General features: G+C 47.9%; 1 protein-coding gene across 1 annotated transcript in view; it reads right to left on the bottom strand.

The window, feature by feature from the left end:
• Nucleotides 1-19,155, bottom strand: part of SLCO3A1 (solute carrier organic anion transporter family member 3A1) — a 211,214-nt gene that overhangs the window by 46,439 nt on the left and 145,620 nt on the right. The window contains exons 3-4 of the mRNA XM_050967407.1: nucleotides 10,728-10,826; nucleotides 2,909-3,172 (exon numbers count right to left, since the gene is read on the bottom strand). Coding sequence (XP_050823364.1) covers nucleotides 2,909-3,172; nucleotides 10,728-10,826 — 363 coding nt within the window. The remainder of the gene's footprint in view (nucleotides 1-2,908; nucleotides 3,173-10,727; nucleotides 10,827-19,155) is intronic.

Raw genomic sequence — 19,155 nt, 5'->3', positions numbered from 1 at the left:
GATACAGTTCATCTATATTTCCTCCCTTGCCCCATCCACTAGGCCAATAATCATGTCAAAGGAGGAAATTAGGTTGGTTTGGCATGATTTGTTCATGACCAATCCATGCTGGCTAGTCTTTATAACCCTATTGTCCTCGAGGTGCTTACAAACTGATTGCTTAATCATTTGTTCCAGTATCTTTCCAGATATCGAAGTTAGGCTGATTGGTCTATAATTCCCTGGGTCCTCTTTTTCTCCCATTTTAAATATATATGCTAACTTGTCCTTCTCCAGTCATCTGGGTCCTCACTTGCCTTCCCTGCGTTCTCAAAGATAATCACTAATAGCTAGTTTCAGCTAGTTCCTCAAGCACCCTAGAGTGAATTTCATCAGTCCCTGGCAACTCAAATACATCTAACTTATTTAAATATCCTTTAAGCTGTTCTTTCCTTATTTCCCTTGTGTTCCTTCCCGTTTCTTGTTCATATTAACTGTGTTAGGTATCTGGTCATAATTTACCTTTGTAGTGAAGACTGAAGCAAAATAGGCATTAAACACCTTTGCCTTCTTGATGTCATCCATAACTAGTTCTCCTCCTTTGCTAAGTAGGGAACTTTCCTTTGTATTTCTCTTGTTGCCTTTTATGCCTCTTGCTCTGTATAACTCATTTTTTCACTTGGTCTTTTTGATTTTCTCTCTACAGGTCTGCACTCTTCTTTTGTACTCATCCTTAGCAATTTGTCCATGTTTGCTCTTTTTGTAGGATTCTTTTTTGATTTTCAGGTAATTAAAGAGCTGCACATGGAGCCATATTGGCCTCTTACTATTCTTCCGAGCTTTCCTTTGCATCAGGACAGTTTGCTGTTGTGCCTTTAATATTGTCTCTGAGAAACTGCCAGCTCTCTTGAACTCGTTTTTCCCTCACATTTTTTTTCCCATGGGACCTTACCTAGGAGTTCTCTGAGATTGTGAATGTCTGCTTTTTTGAAGTCTGTTATCTTTATTCTGCTGCTCTCCCTTCTCCTTTCTTAGATTCTTGACACCTATCATTTCATGATCTCTGTCAGTTAAATTGCCTTCAATCTTCAGATTCGCAACCAATTCCTCCCTGTTAGTTAGAATCAAGTCTAAAATGGCTGTCCCGCGGTTTACTTCCTCCACCATCTGAAACAAAAAGTTTCAATGGCGTTTGAAGGTATGTAGTATTCCCTTCCAAACACCCCTAATTATACTTTGCTGTTGTTTGCAAGAAGCATCTCCTCTCAAACATACACACAGCCAGATTTATTCCTGGCCTGAACCTATCGACTTCAGTGGAATGGTTTGTCTCTGTCTGCTTTCTACTGTAGTACTAACCAATCAGAACATCATAACCCTCTTCTGGAGTGCATTTCTAGGGATACAAACACTATCTGGTGTAACTGGGTGATGCATAAGCCCCTAGAGCTTACACAGTACCTATGCTGCAAGGCAGTCATTCAACAAATAACTCAATAACACAGTCTGCTCCACACCCATGCTTGAGCAGAATTCCTTCCATTTGGTGCAGCAGGTAAATTGTGTTACATGTTACAATACAACAATGTCTGAAATTGAGCAATGACCCAATTGGTCTGAACCTCTGCTGTCCGTCACATAAATACAATGCTTAGATCCAAATACGGACATTCAGATGCTATAGTGCTGATAGCCATGGAATTATCTGCATGGATAGAACAAATGTGTCCACTGGCAGAAGGGACTGGCTGGTTGAACAGCCAATCTCCACCCATGGAACATTCCATTTCCAAATCCTTGCAGCTTGAAGGACTGGATGACAGCAAATTTTTGAAAATTTTTTTCCCCTTTTTTGCTCAAATTTTTGAAATTTTCTGATCACAACTGACCTTCTCCTATGGAGCAACAACATCCATTACTCAAAGCGTTCTCTATTCAAAATCTGGCCAGGTTTCCTTACTCCCCTCCCCTCATTCGCACCACTCACGCCCCAATGAAGTCAGTAAGGGTTGCACAGGATTACGTGGTTTGGCCCTTGTTTATCAGGAAGCTTTAAGGGATAAGGAAACCAACTCTCTGCTGTGATGACAGCAAGTGGGAGATGACCAGATGCTTTAGCAGAGCTGCCCTCTCACCTAAAGAATTACGTAATACTACACATGTCCATAGTGTGTACGTACACACACACACACACACACACACACACACCCTCAGCTGGTGTCACGTGACCTCCTTGGAGCTATTCTGATTTCCACCAGCTGAGGGGCTGGCCCAGGTTATTTTATTCTGACACTTATTGGCTGTTGTATGCCCTAGCAAGGGTATTGTTGATACTCTAGACTGTTCTCTGGCCTTGCCCTTTCTAAAGGCTCCCTCCTAAACCCATTCTGGATTCTTGTATTTTGCTCTGTCGGTGCCCAACGTTTGCTGTTTTACACTCAGGAGCATGGGATTCCATTGGCCCTGCCATGGCGCCATCAAAAGGCAGCTCCAAATCTCTTTGAATCAGCCATACTTGCTTTCTGCCCATTCCCACTGTGCGAGCCACAGGTAGAGCCAAGCTACAAGACAGTGACGTTCTTGAGAATAGAAACTCAACTATCTTGGAGAACTTCTGTCATCTGCTGGTTTATTCCCTCCATTCTCCCCCCTCCCTTCCTTAGCCCCATTTTTGATGAACCCCAGTGGCTTATTCTGGATTGCCCCATCTTGTAGCTTAAACCAAAGCCTTTCAAGTGGAACAGTGCCTCCCATTAAGATGAGTGCACTATCACGGATAAGTAAAAGTGAGGGAGAGAAATTCCAACAGGGGTTTTTGGGGGGTGGGGGAGGGAGGCAGGAGGGGTAGCCAAAATCAGAGCCAAATTGTGAATCTAACCAACGATGAACCTGCTGCAGAACTGCAATGAGTTACAGGGGAGTTCGTCACCTCTCAGCTGCTGGAGGCAGGAGGCACTGTCCTCCCCTTCGAGCGAGTGCCGCAGGACCCCATTGCTTGGCTTGGGCTGCTCGTAGTCCCGTTCGGGGAGCATGGCTTGCTCGCTCTCCACCGCGTGCTCCACTTTGGGGGACAGTGACTGCGGGAATCCAAACATCAAGAGGGACGAGAAGAAAAGTAAGGCACCACACAGCAAGAAGCCTGCCCACCACGCGCCGATCCACCGAGGGTCATCGGGGGTGATATCTAGTTTACCTGCAACGGCAAAGCCACACATCAGTGATTCCAATGGAGTGAGAGAGACACAAAGGGTTAAAGACCCAGAGGGCTAAAGTCAACCCCAGGGTATCCCCACTGAGTAGCAAGCTAGGTATAAAACAGACACAGAGAAACTGCTTGTGGCAAGGAACCTGGCACCTTGGATTATACAATACCTAGCAGAATAAGATCTTGATCCTGATTGACCCCTGTATGTCATAGAACTGTGAGTTAATACTATTACTGATGAAGAGGGATGGAAGGATCTGGATCACACGTTTTAGGGCTGAATGCTTCTGAAACTCAGAAAGGCCCCTTGGCCTTTCTGTGTGACACAAGCTTGCAGACTGGAATCAGCAAGCTGAAATGACCGTTATCTGTCAGTAGCAACAGGATCCAAACAGCGATCTGCTCCATGATACTGCCCCAAGATCACTCATTCCTCCCCAATTACACACCCCTGCCCACACTACTGTTATTTGTAGGTGCTGCACAAATGTACAGGAAACAAGCTCCCCACTCAGCAGTTTTCTCATTGCAGGTTCATGATCACTTTCAGATTTCACGTGCATCCTGCACAGGAGGTACAAAGCGATGGATGCCAAGTCTCGGAGGCACACAAGGGGGACGTCACTCCCCCACGTGACCGAAAAGAAAGGAAACACCAAGAAAGACAACTGGGAAGGAACCTCCCCTGCTCTTTTGCATTCCCAAAAGTTACCCCATCGCTCCTCGAGTGGAGAGGCCTGTTGCTGGTGGCTCACTGTGAATGAGGGAGCAGAGGGATAGGAGGGAGAGTCTCAGCTGTGCGGGGAAAGGAGGGGAGGAGAGGGGCTGGCTCCAGGCTAGGAAGACAGTTCCTATTGCCATTCCTATGGCAGTTTCTCTGTAGATAGTGCCCAGCACTCTGTGCTTCCCCTCTGGCACCTGTGTGCCAATCTCGCCCTGGCCAGGTTCTGGTCCCCTGTCCCCCACCCCTCCCCAGCAGCTGGCACCCATGCTCCCATCCCTCCCTCAGGCCAGGTGTCTCCACAGGAATCCTGGTGGCTACAGGGCAAGGAGAGGAGCACTGACCCTACCTACTCCCCAGCAGCACGCCTGGTCTTGTGTGCCGAGACGGTTGCTCCAGGCCCTCCTCCTGGTTCCACCCTCACAACACATGCATGCAGAGGTAGAAACATAGCCAGGTCCCCCTCTCACGACAGTGAGATATTGTGGGGGTGAAAAACGTTGGAGAGGGTTCATACATCAGTCCTCCAACATTTCCCTTGTGGGGGTTCTATCCCTCTCTGCTGCCCAATTCCGCTGCTCCCGCCTGTCATTGTGACCAGGCTGTGAACCCCACTCCACTGCACGCACTGTCATCCACACCACAATTGTTTGGTCCCCACCTCTCAGCAAAAGACTTCCCGAGCAGTTGGTTCAATCAGTTCTTGTATTACAAGCAGAGAAAGGTCTAACACGATCCAGTGGCTGCAAGTTGAAGCTAGACAAATTCAGCCTGGAAATAAGGCGTACATTTTTAATGGTGAGAGTACTTAATCATTGGGACAATTTACCAAGGGGCATGGTGGATTCTCCATCACTGACAATTTTTAAATCAAGATTGGATGTTTTTCTAAAAGATCTGCTCTGGGAATTATTTTGGGGGAAGATCTCTGGCCTGTGTTGATGATGATCACAATGGTCCCTTCTGGCCTTAAAAAAATCTGTAAATCTAGGTATCATCATGAGCAATGAAAATTGAAGGGCAATTGGTAAAAGATGAGAGGCAGCACAGTCCTATGGATAGAGCTCTGGGCTGAGAGTCAGGAGATCTGGGTACTGTTTCTGAGGCTCTGTCGCTGACCTACTGAGGGATCTTGGCCAAATCACTTCATCTCCTCGTGGCTCTGTTTCCCCTCCCATCTATTGTCTGTTTGTCTATTTAGAGTGTAAGTGCTTCATGGCAGGGAATGTCTCTCACTCTCTTTGTACAGCCCAGCGCAATAGGGCTGATCTCAGGTGGGGCCCTAGGTGCTCTCGTAACAAAGCATAATTAAATGGATGAACAAAGCACATGTAGTGATGCGTCGGCCTTGCTCCCCTTTGGCATTCGCTCACTCATTCACTGCCCAAATTCAGTACCTGGCACCCGGTCTCCCAGGTGCCTCTGTGCATTAGTAAGGCTGGGCTGGACATCACCGAGTAACTTCTGAGCCCCTGGAATGCATTACTCTGAGCAGGCCCCTCAGCCATCCACATCCGTGGGTGCCTTGGTGGGACAGTCTCCCGGGAGAGCTTCTTGCTCTGGTCAGCGTATGAGACCACCCTATGCCTGACTCTCACTATGAATGTGATTAGCGTGGCCGTCCAGCGGAGTGCAGGGGAATGATGGGCATGCTCTACTGAGCATGTATGAGAGCCTTTTTGCCTCACTCCTCAGTTTCCTCTGTTATTCCAAGCCAGTAATAGGTCCAGCTTCACTGAAGGCCATGGCTGCAACCCGTTTCCTGGATGAGATTACTAGACCAGGACGGGATGTCTTGGCTCCCAGTCTGTAACCCCCGCCACCCCCAGTAATCAATCAGCACACACAAAAAAGCCCATCTGTAAATCTTGAGTCATTTGGGGAGGGAGGGAGATAAAATCTGTGGTAGAAGAGTAATTGTCTTTCAGACGGAAACCATAACATTGTGTCTTCTGACTGAGGAGATCCCCTGGGAAAGCAAGGCCAATGTGTGTCTCAGCTCTTGGGAGCTCATTCTTGGTGGGGGTTTGTGCGTGTGTGCTTCTCGAATAACAATCTCCTCTGTGTGTCTTGTGTTATAGTCAATCTGAAAAGCTGTGTCTGAAGTGAAGTAATCAAGTTGTCTCTCAAGCGGAGAGGGAAGGAGACTCTTCAGTCCCAGGGGAAAATACTGTATAGCTCGAAAATATTTTCATTTTTGAGGGATTGAATTCATGTCCATTATTTCCCTCTGCTGAGATGCATTTCTTCAGCTCCTGGGAATGGTGTCAGATTGACAGCCAGGCCTTCTGTATATTCCCCGGATAGGTACAGTATGGGCAGTGGAGCCACAATCTCTCCCCCTCACTGCTCTGTCACCGTGCCTGAGCCCTGGCCTCAGGATATGAACGCAGTTCAGTCTCCTGGAACATTCATTTCCTGGCCGCTGTGCTGAGACTGCAGGTCCAGCTGGGATGTGGACACCCTCATCCATCTGAAAATAGACTCAGGCCTCCTGTTTGGTTTCCATACAGCAGACTTCCGAACAACCCTCAGCTGACAACAACAGGCTGTCACCAACCACCCAGGCCAGATCTAGAGAGCTCTCTATGCCCCTAATAAACAACTGAACCATACCATCCCTCTGGGTTTCTCAAAGTTCATGGTCCAGTGCCCTCGTCAGCAGTGCCATAGTGGTACTAGGAACAGGCCATATTTGATTTTATTGTTCAGCAGTAAATGTGATCATCTGTATGGCTTAGTGGGCAGAGCACTGAACTGGGACTCAGCTAACCTAGGTTCTAATTCCTGATTCTTCCACTGGCCTGCTGGGTGACCCTGGACAAGCCACTTCCCCCTCTCCATGCCTCAGTTTCCCCATCTGTAAAATGGGGATGATGCTACTGACCTCCTTTGCAAAGTGCTTTGAGATCTACTGATGAAAGTGCTATGTAAGAGCTAGGTATTATTATTATAAGGCCAAATTCATCACTGGTTTAACTCCACTGAAATCAATGGATTAAATGGGCCCACTCTATGTCTGAACAAGGAGCCCCCTGGCAGGGAAGCTGGGCAGCCAGAGGCGCTGCCCAGTAAGTTATATTTACAGGTGGGGAAGCAGCACAAAGAAAGCCAGTGAGTGTTTGGTTTTCAGATGAATTTGTACATGCCCCTTGTGCATGAGCAAGACACAGGGGCTGCTCCACATCTTTGAGACAATTTTCATAGGTCTGTTCCGAGCCCTGCAAGGCAGCCTCATGGGATGTACAAAATTCCATATTTATGGTGCTGTGATGTGTTGCGATGTCACAGAAGCAAAGCACGTTCCCAAAGGGGACAACTTCCCTGAAGCAAGATGAGAGACACTGACAGAGCCTGTTGGGATGTGGTGGAGTGGAAACATAGGCAAAGGCCTCTGAACAAGGCAGAGAAAAGTTCTACAAAAGGGGAGAAGCCCCAGGTTTGTTATCTAGCCAAGCAGTTAGGAAAACAGAGGAGAGGATTGGTTGGTTTGTAGCATCCTCTGGTGGCAAAGTAATGACATTGGCAATGAACAAAGGGTTCTGCTTTGTCACAGAATCGTAGAATATCAGGGTTGGAAGGGACCTCAGGAGGTCACCTAGTCCAACCCCCTGCTCAAAGCAGGACCAACACCAACTAAATCATCCCAGCCAAGGCTTTGTGAAGTCTGACTTTAAAAACCTCTAAGGAAGGAGATTCCACCAACTCCCTAGGTAACCCATTCCAGTGCTTCACCACCCTCCTAGTGAAAAAGTTTTTCCTAATATCCAACCTAAACCTCTCCCACTGCAACTTAAGACCATCACTTCTTGTTCTGTCATCAGGTACCACTGAGAACAGTCTAGATCCATCCTCTTTGGAACCTCCTTTCAGGTAGTTGAAAGCAGCTACCAAATCCCCACTCATTCTTCTCTTCTGCAGACTAAACAATCCCAGTTCCCTCAGCCTCTCCTCATAAATCATGTGCTCCAGCCCCTTAATCATTTTTGTTGCCCTCTGTTGGACTCTTTCGAATTTTTCCATATCCTTCTTGTAGTGTGGGACCCAAAACTGGACGGAGTACTCCAGATGAGGCCTCACCAATGTCGAACAGAGGGGAATGATCACGTCCCTCGATCTGCTGGTAATGCTCCTACTTATACAGCCCAAAATACCGTTAGCCTTTTTGGCAATAAGGGCACACTATTGACTCGTATCCAGATTCTTGTCTACTGTAAGCCCTAGGTTTTTAAATAATAATGTACCCATCCACCTACAAAAATTTAAGCAGGACATAGAAGTTACTTGCAAATGTTTTGACACTTGCATATAAGAGCGACCACATGGATCAGACTATTGATCCAACTAGGATCCAGCCTTTGTCAGGGACCAGCACCCAACTTTCCTAATAGTCTGAGTTTGTGGAATGGTGAAAGATATTGCAAAGGCAAAATGTATTTTCCTCACCCCTTTTAATGTATTTTTTCTTTTTTCCTCTTTTCCCCACGCAGGGGCAGTATGAGCTAGTGAAAGTGGGGAATCAGGACTCCTTGGTTTCCTCATCAGTTCCGTCTTACTGGGAAACCCAGGGCAAATGACCCATAGCATTGCATCGTTTTCCCCATTGGTCACATGGGGAGTCCCTGACCTACCTCCCCTGAAGTTTCATTTTTGGCTAATGGAATAAAGTGAGAGTATTATTACTGGTATGCTCTGTCACAAAAATGGGAATTCTTTTCCAATAAAAAAGTTTCAAACAAAATAAAACATTTTCATTTCATTCTAAACCTCAGTGCAATTTATTGATGAAATGATTCAAAATGAAAAGCGATCATTTCCAGTGAACTTGGAAATTTCCATTTGGTATTTTTCAGGCTTTCCCCCCCTGTTCATAAACCCCATACCGTTTTCCAATGGCAAGAAAGAACAAACCAAACAGAAACATTTTCATTTTGAAATCATTTCATCAATAATTTGGAAATTTTCAAACCCACAAACATGTTTCATGAAAAACGTCCGCTAATTCAAAAATATTTTTAACTAGCTCTAATTAAGACATTTTTCTGTTGATCAGTTTTATCAGCATCCCAGCAGGAATTATTAGTTGCTTTTGTGAGGGCTTTACCCCCATAATTAATACCAAGGTTTTATCAAGTCTTATCTATGAGCTTGCTTTCCACTCACAAGTAGGCCCATTGGCTGAAGTTACTGCACTGGCTTCAGTTGAATTACTCCCAGGCATAACATTAAGTGTGTGCTAAGTCTTTACTGGATCAGGGTCTAAATAATAAATGATTTGAATTCCCTGTCTTGGACCATGAACATTTGTATTACCTATCACCCTATTGTTTCTTTCCTCTTCCCCTTTCAGAGGCATGCTGGGCTAATGGACAGCGTAACTCAGGGGTGGGCAAACTATGGCCCGCAGACTGGATCCGGCCTGTCAGGGCTTTGAATCCGGCCCATGGCACCGCCACCCCCATGGCACCATGGGCCTTGCACCACTCTCGGATGTCCAGCATCACGTCCCTGTGGCCCCTGGGTGGGGGGGGGAAGAGGGCTCCGCACACTGCCCTTGCCTGCAGGCACTGCCCCCCGCAGCTCCCATTGGCCAGGAAGGGGAACCACGGCCAATGGGAGCTTCGAGGGACGTACCCACAGGAGAGGGAAGAGTGAGGAGCCCTCTGTTCACCCCCCTCCCCTGGGACTGCAGGGACGTGGTGCCGACCGCTTCCGGGAGTGGCGTGGGACCAGGGCAGGCAGGGATCCTGTCTTGGCTCCGGTGCATGCCGCTGCCACCAAGGAGCCGCTCCAGGTAAGTGGCGCTGGGCTGGAGCCTGCACCCTGAACCTCTCCTGCACCCCAATCCCCTGCCCTGAGCCCCCTGTCGCATTCCGCACCTCTATTGCACCCCAACCCTCTGCCCTGAGCCTCCTGCCACACCCTGCACCTCTACTGCAGCCCTGAGCCCCCTGCCCCAGCCCTACATTCATGGCCCCGCATGCAATTTCCCTGCCCAGATGCGGCCCTTGGGGCAAAAAGTTTGCCCACCCCTGGTGTAACTGGACTCTACTGAAAAAAGGAATAATATAGCTAATAATAGAAGAGGAGACAGAAAGACAGATCGAGAGAGAGAGAGAGACATTCAGAATATCATTAACTGTGAAAAAATAAAGAACAGGGCTCAGGGAGGAGAGTCACATAGCAACTATCACTGAGAGAGGTAGTGCACAGACAGCACCAGAAGCTTCCTTATTGATATGCCTCTACCCTAGGGTGACCAGACAGCAAATACGAAAAATCGGGACAGGAGGTGGGAGGTAATAGGAGCCTATATAAGAAAAAGACCCCAAAATCAGGATTGTCCCTATAAAATTGAGACATCTGGTCACGCTACTCTACCCTAGGCTGCAAAGACTTCCTATAGCGGCAAAACGGGGGGTTTGTTCTCCATGGCCTATACTGTCCTCAGTCCCTTGGTGGAGGCTGCATTCATGGGAGCTAGCTAGCACTAGCTGTGATGGTGGCATCTTGACGTGGACATCTGTGTACTAAGAAATGGACTATGATCCCCTCAGACTCATTTAACATAAGATTCCAAACCACCCCAGATGGTAACAATTTCCAACCACTTCCAACTTCTTCTCCACTGGGATCGAGGTGAAAGGCTTTGAATCCCACCCAGCAGCTGAGTCTCACTCAAAAGGATTTCCTTGTGCTTTGTTATGCTCATGAGCCTAAGAGACTCAGTGAGAGGGGGCTTTATGGGTGAATCTCAACATTTTAGTCCTGCAATACATCGTTAATGCTCTTTAACAGCAACTCAGAAACAATTCGCCTTACTTGTGTCAATGAAGACAGCGTCCACATAGATTTTGGTACAGAAGGAGCCCAAGATAAATCCACAGGCTGGTCCAAATACCAGCATTGTAAACAGAATCCCTGCAAAGAAGCAGAAAACAACACAGGGAAATTAAACACCAGGCACAAATTGTTCATCACACATTGGGCCAAATCCAAGCCGTACTGACTCAAGTCAAGATTTGCTTCCAAAGAATATTGTAGAGCGGGGTTCTCAAACGCTTTTTTGCTGGGCCGCCGTTTGAAAATATTTCAGGCTGTGACACCCCTCCACCTGCAAGTGATAGCAAATTACAGTACATAATCATAGGTGCACACTCATGATATTGCCACCCTTATGTCTGCAGTGCTGCTGCTGGTGGTACTGCCTTCACAGCAGGGTGGCCAGAGAGCGGCAGCTGCTGTATCCTCCACAACGCCTCTTTACCCCCAACGACATTGTTGTGATCTCGTGATCTCCCTACAATAGCCTTGTGACCCCCCTTTGGACCAGGACCTCCAGTTTGAGAAACATGGTTGCAGAACATGGAGATGTCATGCTGGTTGGACACATGCTTTCAACACAAGGGCTCCCCCATAGCGCTCTCTGCTCTGCCCCAGCTCCTCAGAGGAGAGGGATGGGTGGGGTTGAATGCCAAGAAGGATTTCTATACACCTGAAGGGATGGTTTGTAAGTGAGACATTTTGGGGACCACCCAGACCAGGAAGAGGTTCTGTCACCACCTGCCCTGTAATGTTGGTGCCTTTATGCTGGGCATTTTTGGTTCAGAGCCCTGACACCAGTATCCCCTCCACACGCACAAAGTCTTACCCTGGCCCCCTCAGCCTAGTTACACTTTGCTGGTGACCCCAAGCCCTCCCAGTCCCGAATCTCCCCAAACCTGTCCATGCTGAGTTCTTAACTAACAGATACTCGGACTTTTCCCTACTGGTTTGTCAGTCTCAGAAGGTGTGAAACCAGCCCCCAGCCTGCTCGGACATGTACACTCCATACGGTTTGCATACCAGAGACCTGCTTGGGATAAAAATGAACAAAAAGCTTAATAAGCACAAAACCCCCCAGAGCCAAAGATGAAATCGTGAGGGGAAGCAAACACATGTAAGTTGCACAGAAAATAAACATCAAAATGGAACCTCAGGCTTTACTCTTTTAAATTAGATGAAACCTCTGTTTTAATACAAGGTACCTATTGCCTTTGAACAGTGTCTGAGTGTAATGTCAACAGATCCCAGTCGTCAGTGGACAGGATCGAACCGGGGATCTCTGGAGTTTAGTGCATGAGCCTCTAAAGCGTGAGCTAAAAGCCAACTGGCTGTTAGCTAAGGCTGCAGAGCAGACTCATTGTACCTCTCTCTTTAAGTGGGCTTAGTGCCACTAGATGGGACAGAACACCATGCCCAGGAGGTGTGTGGGTTATACCAGCATACCTCCTAACTGCAAGGGTGATCAGTGTTTCCCAGACAGCGTCCTGCCTAGATGCTGTCCCTCAGTTTCTGGCTAGATTTCACTTCGAAACCCTTCTCTTTTAAAAGGGTTTGCAGTTCTCTCTCTCTCTTGCATGGTCACTGAGAGCAGGAGAAGTTCCCTCTTGACTTGATAGCCAGGGTGTCTCAATGTCTTCCCATTAACTGTAAAGGCCCACCATTTGTCTTCTCCTAGGTGCTTGAAGCTAGTCTCATCTGGTTGGGGAAGCAGTCCCTCCCTGGCTGACTGCCCACCGTCGCGACAGGAGGTGGAGCTGAATGTTGTAGCACAAATTAGGAGTACAGTTTTATATATACAGACAAATACATGAACTCATGACCACAGTTTGTAAACATATCTCATAATGACCATCAAGTTCAGAACATTACAAGCTTTCATAGGAGACCTTACTCGATATATTTTTATGCACAAGAACATTGTACATGAGCAGTTAATTCAATTGCTTATTCTTTGGGGTTCAGACCCCCTGTTCTTCTGTTGGGGTGTCTGGACCCTGATTTTCATGGTAAGTGCAACAAATAGCTTAGTAGCCACATGTGCCCAGGTCCCAACTGGTAGGGTCACTTCCCAGGATGCACTGTTACGAGCACAAGCTACAGCAGACAACTTTTCTCCCAGGGCAGATTCCATTAGAGAAATCCTCATCTGTGTCCAGCCAAGTTTAATACCGGACATTTACCAGACAGGTCTGGATGTTTTCAGTGCCTGAGGCCAGCCTACCCCAGACATATTGAGCTGGTATAATAGAAGGTGAAATGTGCCCTTTCAGCTGTTGAAATGCTCCCTGAAAGCTGCGGCTCCCACCCTGCCACTCCATTGATGTGCCCCAGCATCACACTGTTCATGGAGGCAGGTGAAGAGGGTGTTGTCTTGACATCAAAGGAGCTGGATGGGGCTCATGCCCCCTTGGGGCCTGCAAGGAGCTATCTGAGTCCCAGTGCAGCTGGGCCATTTCTCTCTCCACTACCCTGCCTCTGCCTGTGCTCTGTATATCGAACTCACACTTCAGTTTGGCAGTGGACTGCATCCCTTGTCCCCTCTGCGAAGCCATCCAGAGAAGCTGTCTGCTGCTGCCCTGACACCTTGATGGATCGATAACGCACTGGTTAACCGCAGCCTCCCAGCCCTTTTACCCGAAACTTTATTTCAGCCTGAAGCATTTTCTCATAGTGCAGTTCTCAGCAATCAGAGAAATGATCTGCACAGCTGGGGGCAGAGGGGAGCTGGAGAAAAGCAGTGGCCTGTTAATACCCATGAAGGAACACCAAGGCTACTGAAAAAAAAACATGTGCCCTGACGAAAGCCTGGCTGGGCAGAATGCAAGAGTTTGCCTGGCCAGAAATAACTTTGCCTTAGTTCTGAGCATATTAGTTCCTTCAAGAGTGCGGCTTGGCTTTAATAACTGATGCAATGGAGCAACCATTACCCCCTCCAGTGTCTTGCGTGCAAACAGAGCTCACCGATACTGGTACCGAAATCAAGACCAATAAGGGGAGAGAGAAAGCAAGAGGCTGGGAAAAAGAGAGGGTCTCTGAGGAGATTTTTGTAAATGATGCAAGGGAGAGATGGTGGCCTTGTGGTTAAAGCACCAGGCTGGGAGATCAGGATTCGATTTCCCTCTTCAATGCAAACTATGGGTGTGACCTTGGGTAAGTCACTTATGGTAGGAATTTCAAAAGCCCAGTGTATGCCTAAATCCTATGGAAGGTCAACAGGACTTCTGCTCCTAAATCACTTGAGCTCCTTTGACACTCCAAGCCTTAATCTCTTTGTGCTCCTCTTCCCCCTCTGTAAAATAAGGATACTCCTCCTTTACTTCACATTGGTGAGGAAAGGGTATGTTTACTAATGTCTGTGAGGTGTTCAGACATTATGGTGTTATGAGCCTCTTCACGGCTCAAACACTAGGGGAATGGGATCTCTCTCAGAGAAATGGGGTCCAGGGAAGACTGTTGCAGGGGGTGGGAGCTGCAGAGGAAAAGGATCTCTTGCCATCAGTGTAAAAATGCATGAAGGAAGCTGGTGCGGGGCAGAGGAGCGGGGGCTGGATGAAGACTGCAGAGGTTTCTAAAAATAAGCAGATCAACTTTCTGCTAGCCCCTGGAGTACTGTGGGGCTATTGGATTTGTTTATGGGTGGGCACGGACATGGATGGACGGGGGGGTGGGCAGGCAGAGGGAAGGGAGTGTCTCTAGATACGGCAAGAGGGGATGGAGGCAGTGCTAGGGCTGGATTTGTCCAAAGCACTATGCTAGCTTGGTACTGTTACCAAGGTGGATGCTTTTTAAAGGGAAAACACTTCTTGATGTTACTAGTTATCTAAGAGGATTCACTTGCAATATTGTCTTGACGCACTTTGAGAGGCAAAGGTAACATTGCAATAGACCCACTGAGAAAGAATAAGTCGCGGCCTACAGAGCATGGCTTAACTCAGCATAATGGGAAACACTGATCTTGAGCTAAGATAAATCCCATCCAGTCCCCACTTCAGACTGTGTGCTGGAGATTGCTAGATACGAGCACACACTGCCATCTGCCACATTTCAGACTCAGGCATATATATGGCACAGTGAATGTGCAGGAGAAACTTACTAACCTGAAACTCTACACTAAAGCTGGCAGGATCTCTCCCATCTATCTGCACTCCAGCAAAGCCGCAAGTGACGGAGACAATGGTACTTTTATCAAATACTCCACAGTACACTTATTCAAACTCTCCACAGCATCAGCATTCAAATCAAACTGCAGCTGACGAAAGGAAAGCAGCACACTTTTTGCAATGCAGCATTCAGGCGTTATCAGCGTGTTTGAACACTTTTTTGCTAGATGACAAGGTTCACTGATTCACAGGTGCTTTGCCAGTCAACACGGGAACGGGCAAGGATCTGCTGTGTGTGTGTAGATATGCACAGAATTATGCACAAATCATTTGTTTATATGCCAATATGTAATATTAATCATCAGAATAGTGCTAGACAATAATAATAATTGTGTGCGCATGCAAAGTCCGAGTTTTGTTAACTGAGGGATCCACTGTGAAATAGCCCCATATGTGTTATTGCTAAGGCTGTGTCTCTGCCACGGAGGTCACGGTTCCATGATTTTTGCAATGGCCAGTGCGGCTGGCTCAGGAGCTGCCCGACGGTTTGGGCAGGGGTAGGGGGCCTCAGGGCAGGGGTAGGGGGTTGGGGTGTGGGGCGGTGCTTACCTGGAGAAGGCCTCGCCGGAAGTGGCTGGCATGTCCCTGAAGCTCCTAGGCGGAGGGAACAGGGGGCTCTGTGCACCGCCCTCGCTGCTCCCATTGGCTGCAGTTCCCGGCCTAAGGGAGCTGCAGAGCTGATGCCTGTGGTGGGAGCAGTGTGCAGAGCCCCCCGGCCTTCCCTCCCCCTGTGAGCTGCAGGGACATACCAGTCAGAGCTGGGTAGAGAGCCTGCCAGTCCTGCCAACTCCCCACTCCTGCAGTGCCAGCTGAGGTCCCAGACTTCCTCCACCCCCAGCGCTGGCAGAGGTCCTGGGCCATGTGCAGCCACCCACCCATGCCCCCTCTAGCACTAGCGTAAGTCCTGGGCCACCCCCCAGCACCTGCATCACCCCCAGACCTCCCTCTCCAGAGCACCCGTAGCCCCCCGGCCCAAGTTTTAGTCAGGGGGATATAGTACAATTCATGACCTGTCCATGACTTTTACTAAAAATACCTGTGACTACAACGTAGCCTTAGTTCTTGCTAAATACCTGTAGGTACACGATAAGGTCTGGATCCTGCAAGTCCTTGCACAGCACACCATGTGCAAGCCTGTTGCACTCCAGGGTACATATGAGCAGAGGCTACACATGGGGGCACGTATGGTTAAGCACTAGGCCTAGCCCTCTGTAATGAGCAAAAGTGAGTCTCAAAATCCCTGCCTCCTTGCTCTCAAGTGAGCAGGGCTGCACGGGCGGGGAAACAACAGGCACATCTGAGCAAACACACAGTCAGAATTTCATCTGCTGAAAACTGGTATAGCACCACTGAAGCCAATGGAGATGGCTCTTGTAAATCAGCTTGAGAATCAGCCCATAGGCATAATGTCATCCCCAGCATATGAACAAGACTTTATCTTACATGCATTCTTTGGGCCCTTGCCCAGAGAGTGCACACAGATGATTTGCTACTGGGAAGCACAATGTTCTCAGACAAACACGTCCCCATATTATCTTTACAATAGTTAACAGAGATTGCTTTCTTCCTGAGATAAGGTCACACAGGGCAATAGAAGGGCTTAGAGTGGAGACAGACTCCCACAGACATCAGCGTCCTAATAGTCACACCAAAGCCAAGACTCAATTCCCAATATTCCCAATGGGCAATGTGTATGTGGATCGAGGATAGTATGGGGTCAGCAGACAGGCTTTTCCAGTAAATTCCAGGGCCATCACAAGGGCAGGCGATATGTAGCTTTCTGCAGCTTAGAATGAAATACACATGGTGTTGGACTGGAGCCCAGGAGGCAGGCTAAATCGGCTGTGATTTGGGTCTGACCTGTTCTCCAGAGCCAGCAGGCGTCAGTCCTTTCTTTGTGACCGGGAATTGCAGCTACTGATTTTCACAAAGTGTTTTGCGCTCTCTGGAGAGCTGTGTACTTTCAAAGGCTGCTGTCTGCGGCTGACGCAGGATCACTGGGGTGAGTCACACGTGGTATGTCACAAGAGGCCAAACCCTGGAATCCTTAATCCTCCGCCAGTGAGGTCATTGAAGTCAGTAGGAGTTTGGCCAGTTTTGTCTCATGGTGTTTTCCTGTACAGCCACAAGTCCCAGCTTCAGTTGTGTCTAGGGTGACCAGACAGCACGTGTGGAAAATTGGGACAGGGGGTGGTGGGTAATCGGAGCCAATATAAGAAAAAGGCCCAAATCAGGACTGTCCATATAAAGTTGGGACATCTGATCACCCTAGTTGTGTCAGACTCCAGGAGTGTGTAAGCAGGCCACTTGAATCAGAGCTTGGTTTGGGATTGCAATGACCGAGGGAGGGACAGAGACAGAGATCTGAGGGAGCAAGTCATTGACATGTGATAAAGGGGACCCATTTTCTAAAGCAAGGAGAGAACAAGAAGGTGTTAGGTGAGCTGATAAAGCATTAGAGACTGGTAAAAGTGAACACCGGAAAACTGTTCACTCTGAAATTTCACCACTAGAGGGCACTGTGGGATTAAAGTGTCTGCTAAAAGAAGATTTTAAAGTATTTTATGCTAAAACATTAAATTATCTTTCACCTCCAGATTAATTGCAATTACCACCCCCCTCCTCCAAAGTTAACTATGGTTTTGACTTCTCTTCAAGTTTACACTAAAATCAAGTCTACAGGAAGCTGTTCCTATGCTCCTCTTCAGAGGATCCCATCTTAACGCCCTCCATGTAACAACAATATATTACAGGCAGTCCTCAACTTTACGATGTTTGAGTTACAGCCAACAGCATTTACAACGTTTCCAAACTGACATCCTGTTTCAACTTTCTGATGTTGCTTTCGACTTTACGACGCTCAAGTCGACATTGTTCCTGTGAGAAAATCAAGTTACAACGTTTCCACTTAAGACGTGATGTTCAGGAACCAATTGCGGCGTGAGTCCAAGGACTGCCTGGACAGTTTTACCATTTAAAATAAAATGCAACTCAACTGAAGGTTCCCAAGAACAGCCCATACGTACAGCTATTCTGCACCTGGCATGGAGGTGAAGCGGAAAAACAGTCCACTGGGTAAGGTGATTGTCTCAAATTTGTCAGACAAATGTTCAGTTTCATGTGTGACCTTGGGTGGGCCACTTAGTCTCTCTGTGCCTCAGTTTCCCAGGGGTACACTAGGGATAACAGTTCTGCCATACTTCACAGGGGTGTTGTGAGGACAAATACATTACAGATACCTGCCGTGATGGGGGCCATATAAGTACCTAAGATAGATGGACCATGACAGAGGTTCAGCAGAGCGAGCCATGATGCACTACAGTTTGGGACAGGAGCTGAAGAATACTGTAGCCAGATTTAGGGAAGAGGAATAAGCCATGCTAAAGTTTGCCAATCACCCCCTTCCTCTGTGATCTTTAATGAGCCCACTCATTAAGAACGCTTCCATCTCACCCACCAGCAACAAAGAGCCCCTAATGCCATCAAGGAGCAGGAGCTACTTATTAGTAGAGATAGGCCTGAACCAGCACACTGTCTCAAACTTGGGGGGCAGGGGGTACAGTATGGAAAGGTGGGTGCTTTAAAATTCTGAATCCTGGGCCTATCTGTTCCCATTAGTTAGGCCATTTCCAGTGTTGGTCTCTTGTTTTGAAATCAGTTTCATAAATATGCCCAATGGCTTGTGATGGGATGTTAGATGGGCTGGGATCTGAGTTACTACAGAGAATTCTTTCCTGGGTGTCTGGCTGGTGAGTCTTGCCCACATGCTCAGTGTTTAGCTGATCACCATATTTGGGGTTGGGAAGGCCCTGGGGGTTTTTCACCTTCCTCTGCAGGCTGGGGCATGGATCACTTGCTGGAAGATTGTCTGCATCTTGAAGTCTTTAAACCATGATTTAAGGACTTCAATGGCTCAGACGTAGGTTTGATACAGGAGTGAGTGGGTGAGATTCTGTGGCCTGCGTTGTGCAGGAGGTCAGACTAGATGATCATAATGGTCCCTTCTGACCTTAAAGTCTATGAGTCTATGGGTATGTCTACATCTACAATTTTGCAGCGCTGGTTGTTACAGCTGTATTAGTACAGCTGTATAGGGCCAGCGCTGCAGAGTGGCCACACTTACAGCAACCAGCACTGCAAGTGGTGTTAGATGTGGCCACACTGCAGCGCTGTTGGGCGGCTTCAAGGCGGGTTCGGGGAATGCGAGAGCAAACCGCAGGGAAGCAGGTCTCCTTCCCCGGTTTGCTCCAGTGTTCCCCGAACCC

Source organism: Gopherus flavomarginatus, chromosome 9 (genome assembly GCF_025201925.1).
Source record: "Gopherus flavomarginatus isolate rGopFla2 chromosome 9, rGopFla2.mat.asm, whole genome shotgun sequence".
NCBI classification, from domain to species: domain Eukaryota; kingdom Metazoa; phylum Chordata; order Testudines; family Testudinidae; genus Gopherus; species Gopherus flavomarginatus.
This window is presented reverse-complemented; position numbering and strand designations above follow the sequence as displayed.